This window comes from Salvelinus sp. IW2-2015, unplaced genomic scaffold (assembly GCF_002910315.2).
Source record: "Salvelinus sp. IW2-2015 unplaced genomic scaffold, ASM291031v2 Un_scaffold6673, whole genome shotgun sequence".
NCBI classification, from domain to species: Eukaryota; Metazoa; Chordata; class Actinopteri; order Salmoniformes; family Salmonidae; genus Salvelinus; species Salvelinus sp. IW2-2015.
In genome coordinates this window covers 2,808-8,478 of record NW_019947935.1, presented here as the reverse complement: position 1 = coordinate 8,478, position 5,671 = coordinate 2,808, and the positions used below count along the sequence as shown (strand labels likewise).

The 5,671-nt window shown below is 42.2% G+C and overlaps 1 protein-coding gene across 1 annotated transcript in view; it reads left to right on the top strand.

The window, feature by feature from the left end:
* Window positions 1-3,070, top strand: part of vps8 (VPS8 subunit of CORVET complex) — a 10,387-nt gene extending 7,317 nt beyond the window's left edge. The window contains exons 4-5 of the mRNA XM_024145079.2: window positions 2,591-2,811; window positions 2,988-3,070. Coding sequence (XP_024000847.1) covers window positions 2,591-2,726 — 136 coding nt within the window. The 3' untranslated portion in view covers window positions 2,727-2,811; window positions 2,988-3,070. The remainder of the gene's footprint in view (window positions 1-2,590; window positions 2,812-2,987) is intronic.
* The last annotated feature ends 2,601 nt before the right edge of the window (window positions 3,071-5,671 follow it).

The window sequence follows — 5,671 nt, the reverse complement described above, 5'->3', positions numbered from 1 at the left end:
CTCTGCTGCACTCTGACTGGACTAAAAGGCTCCTTCCTTCACTTAAGAACTGCCATCCCGACCCTGCCCCAGAGAATTCTATTATCAGTCTATTATGGTCCCATCCCTSCRCCAGAGCCTTCTAGCATTTATATTCATTATGGATCCCCATTAGCTGCTGCCAAGGCAACTATCACATATCTACAGTACTAAATCTATGTGTGTGTGTGTAGTGTGTGTATGTTATCGTGTGTCTGTGCCTATGTTTGTGTTGCTTCACAGTCCCCGCTGTTCCATAAGGTGTATTTTTACCTGCTTTTTAAATCTGATTCTACTGCTGGCATCAGTTACCTGATGTGGAATAGAGTTCCATGTAGTCATGYCTCTATGTAGTACTGTGCACCTCCCATAGTCTGTTCTGAACTTGAGGACTGTGAAGAGACCTCTTGTGGCATGTCTTGTGGGGTATGCATGGGTGTCTGAGCTGTGTGCCAGTAGTTTAGACAGACAGCTCGGTGCATTCAACTTGTCAATACCTCTCAAATACAAGCAGTGATGAAGTCAATCTCTKCTCCACTTTCAGCCATGAGAGATTGACATGCATATTATTAATATTAGCTGTCTGTGTACATCCGTGCTGCTCTGTTCTGAGCCAATTGCAACTTTGTGTCACCTGACCACACGACTGGACAGTAGTCCAGATGTGACAAAACTAGGACCCGTAGGACCTGCCTTGTTGACAYTGTTGTTAAGAAGGCAGAGCATCACCTTATTATGGACAGACTTCTCCCCATTACTTCTCCCCATTTACTACTGTATCAATATGTTTTGACCGTGACAGTTTACAATCCAGGGTTACTCCAAGCAGTTTAGTCACCTCAACTTGCTCTATTTCCACATGATTTATTACAAGATTTAGTTGAGGTTTAGGGTTTAGTGAATGATTTGTCCCAATTACAATGCTTTTAGTTTTAGAAATATTTAGGACTAACTTATTCCTTGCCACACACTCTGAAACTAACTGCAACTCTTTGTTAAGTGTTGTAGTCATTTCAGTCGCTGTAGTATCTGACGTGTATAGTGTTGAGTCATCTGCAACATAGACACACTGTCTTTACTCAAAGCCAGTGGCATGTCGTTAGTGAAGATTGAAAAAAGTAAGAAGTAGGGGTAGACCAGCTGCCCTGGGGGAATTCCTGATTCTACCCTGGATTTTGTTGGAGAGGCTTCCATTAAAGAACACCTGTGTTTCTGTTAGACAGTTAACTCTTTATCCACAATATAGCAGGGGGTGTGAAGCCATAACACCATACACTACCGTTCAAAAGTTTGGGTCACTTAGAAATGTCTTGTTTTGGAAGAAAAGCAAAATATTGGTCCATTAAAATAACATCAAATTGATCAGAAATACAGTGTAGACATTGTTAATGTTGTTAATCACTATTGTAGCTGGAAAACGGCAGATTTTTTTATGAATATCTACATAGGCTTACAGAGGCCCATTATCAGCAACCATCATTCTGTGTTCCAATGGCACGTTGTTAGCTAATCCAAGTTTATCATTTTAAAAGGCTAATTAATCATTAGAAAACCCTTTTGCAATTATGTTAGCACAGCTGAAAACTGTTTTCTGGTTAAAAGAAGCAATCAAACTGTCCTATCTTTAGACTAGTTTGAGTATCTGGAGCCCACAGCATTTGTGGGTTCAATACAGGCTCAAAATGGCCAGAAACAAGACCTTTCTTCTGAAATTCGTCAGTCTATTCTTGTTCGAGAAATTAAGGCTATTGCATGCGAGAAATTGCCAAGAAACTAAAGATCTCGTTCAACGCTGTATACTACTCTCTTTCACAAATAGCGCAAACTGGCTCTAACCAGAATAGAAAGTGGAGTGGGAGGCCGGTGCACAACTGAGCAAGAGGACAAGTACATTAGAGTGTCTAGTTTTAGAAACAGACACCTCACAGGTCAACTGCAGCTTCATTAAATAGTACACAAAACAACAGTCTCAACCTCAACAGTGAAGAGGCGACTCCGGATGCTGGACTTCTAGGCAGAGTTCCTTCTGTCCAGTGTCTGTGTTCTTTTGCATCTTAATATTTTTTTTATTGGCCAGTCTGAGATATGGCTTTTTTTTGCTACTCTGCTAGAAGGCCAGCATCCGGAGTCCGCCTCTTCACTGTGACGTTGAGACTTGGTGTTTTAACCTTTTGTTTAACCAGCTATATACCCGCCTGGTGGAGAACTGTTACCATGAACGTGCTCTTCTCTCTGTGGTCTATTAGGGAACTACTGTTTAACCAGCTATATAACCCGCCTGGTGGAGAACTGTTACCATGAAACGTTTTCTTCTCTCTTGGTCCTATAGGGACCTACTGTTTAACCAGCATAATACCCGCCTGGTGGAGACTGTTACCATGAACGTGCTCTTCTCTCTGTGGTCCTATAGGGACCTACTGTTTAACCAGCTATATACCCGCCTGGTGGGAGAACTGTTACCATGAATGTGTTCTTCTCTCTGTGGTCTATAGGGACCTACTGTTTAACCAGCTATATACCGCCTGGTGGAGAACTGTTACATGAACGTGCTCTTCTCTCTGTGGTCCTATAGGGACCTACTGTTTAACCACGCTATATACCCGCCTGGTGGAGAACTGTGTGGCTCGGGGGATCTTCCTGGAGAGTTGGAGCCCTACCCGTGTCGGAGCGTCTGGGCTGTGACCGCTCCCGTCATGAGAGACTGCTGACTCACCTCGAGGATAACAACATGATGGACAGTGTAAAGGGAACTGTCTGATACATCTGGACATCACCAGCCTCGACATACAACAGGTAGAGGAGGAGGGGAGAGGAGGGGAGGGGAGAGGAGGGGAGAGGAGAGGAGAGGGATGTCAGTGTTTCCTCTCTTCCCTCTAGAATATTTACTACTGTCATTAACTTGTTACAATCACCAGCAGATCAAGTCTGTAGATTCTCAGTAGTAACCTGTTCTCTTGCTGTGTATCCAGGTGGTCCAGATGTGTTGGGACAACCAGCTGTATGATGCCATGATCTACGTCGTTCAACAGGGGAATGAATGACTACATCAACCTATGGAGGTACTCAATACACTGTTTAATGACCTCATCAACCCTGGAGTACTGTATACACTGTTATGACTCATCAACCCAGGAGGACTGTAATACACTGTTTAATGACTCATCAACCCTATGGAGGTACTGTAATACACTGTTTAATGACCTCATCAACCCTATGGAGGTACTGTAATCCACTGTTTAATGACTCATCAACCCTATGGAGGTCTATAATACACTGTTTAATGACCTCAATCAACCCACTATGAGGTACTGTAAACACTGTTTAATGACCTCAATCAACCCTAGGAGGTACCTTAATACACTGTTTAATGCCTCATCAACCCTATGGGGTACTGTAATACACTGTTTAATGACTCATCAACCCTATGGAGGTACTGTAATCACTGTTTAATGACTACATCAACCCTATGGAGGTACTGTAATACACTGTTTAATGACTACATCAAACCCTATGGAGGTACTGTATACACTGTTTAATGACCCTCACAACCCTATGGAGGTACTATAATACACTGTTTATACCTCATCAACCCTATGGAGGTACTGTAATACACTGTTTAATGACCTCATTCAACCCTATGGAGGTACTCTAATACCTGTTTAATGACTACATCAACCCTAGTGAGTACTGTAATAACTGTTTATGACACATCAACCCTATGGAGGTACTGTAATACACTTTTATGACTACATCAACCCTATGGAGGTATGTAATACACTGTTTAATACCTATCAACGCCTATGGAGTACTAAATACACTGTTTAATGACTCATCAACCCTATGGAGGTACTGTAATACACTGTTAATGTACCAATCAACCCTATGGAAGGTACTATAATACCACTGTTTAATGACCTCATCAACCCTATGGAGGTACTGTAATACACTGTTTAATGAACTACATCAAACCCTATGGAGGTACTGTAATACACTTGTTAATGACCTCATCAACCCTATGGAGGTCTGTAATACACGTTTTAATGACTACATCAACCCTATGGAGGGGGTTACTGTAATACACTGTTTAATGACCTCATCAACCCTATGGGGGTACTGTAATACACTGTTTAATGACCTCATCAACCCTATGGAGGTACTGTAATACACTGTTTAATGACCTCATCAACCTATGGAGGTACTGTAATACACTGTTAATGACCTCATCAACCTAATGGAGGTACTGTAATACACTGTTTAATGACCTCATCAACCCTATGGAGGTACTGTAATACACTGTTTAATGACCTCATCAACCCTATGGAGGTACTTATAATACACTGTTTTAATGACCTCATCAACCCTATGGAGGTACTGTAATACACTGTTAATGACCTCATCAACCCTATGGAGTACTGTAACACTGTTTAATGACTACATCACCCCTATGAGGGTACTGTAATACACTGTTAATGACACCTCAATCAACCCTATGGAGGTACTGTAATACACTGTTTAATGACACTCATCAACCCTATGAGGTACTGTAATACACTGTTTAATGACTACTCAACCCTATGGAGGTACTGTAATACACTGTTTAATGACCTCATCAACCCTATGGAGGTACTGTAATTCACTGTTTAATGACTACATCAACCCTATAGAGGTACTGTAATACACTGTTTAATGACCTCATCAACCTATGGAGGTACTATGCATAAATACAACTGTATTTTAATGACCGCTCATCAACCCTATGGAGGTACTTATACACTGTTTAAATGACCTCATCAACCTATGAGGTACTATGTATACCTGTGTTAAGACCTCATCAACCCTAATGGAGTACTGTAATACACTGTTTAATGACTCTCATCAACCCTATGGAGGTACATATATACACTGTTTAATGACTCATCAACCTATGGAGGTACTGTATACCTGTTAATGACTACATCAACCCATCTGGAGGTACTGTACACCTGTTAATAACATGACATCAACCCCTATAATATGAAACTGGTTAATATCACACTGTCTAAATACACTAAGGACTACATCAACCCTATGCAGGGTACATAATACACTGTTTAATGGACTCATCAACCTATGGAGGTATTGACATAGTTTAGGTCATTAAGCAGCACCTGCTATCCAGAGTGACTGACAGTTTCACACCTTTCCACACACACATTCTGTCTCTCCTCTCTACGTCTCTACTCTCTCTCTCTGCTCTCTCATCTGTCTCTTCTGTCTCTGTCCCTCTCTCGTTTTGTTCTCTCGCCCTCTCTCTACTCTCTGCGTCGGTCTACTCTCGTCGCTCTCTTCCCTCTCATCGGTCTCTCTCTCCCTCTTCTGTCTCTCTGTTCTTGTCCTCTGTCTCTCTCTCTTCTCTTCTGTCTCTCTAGCCTGGTGTTATGTGTTTTCTCTATTGTCTCCTCCCTTGTGGGACTATCCTCTTAGTCTGAAGGTAAATGAAGCTGAGTGTGTTGTTCAAGCTCTACTCCTCTGAACCCACAGATGGAAAGCAGACTGATGTCGGGGGAGGGCGGGTTATGTATTAAAGGTGTTCTCTCTGGCTCTTCTGCCTCTCTCTGGTCTCTCTGGCTCTTTCTCTGCCTCTCTCTGCCTCTCTCCTGGCTCTCTGGTTCTC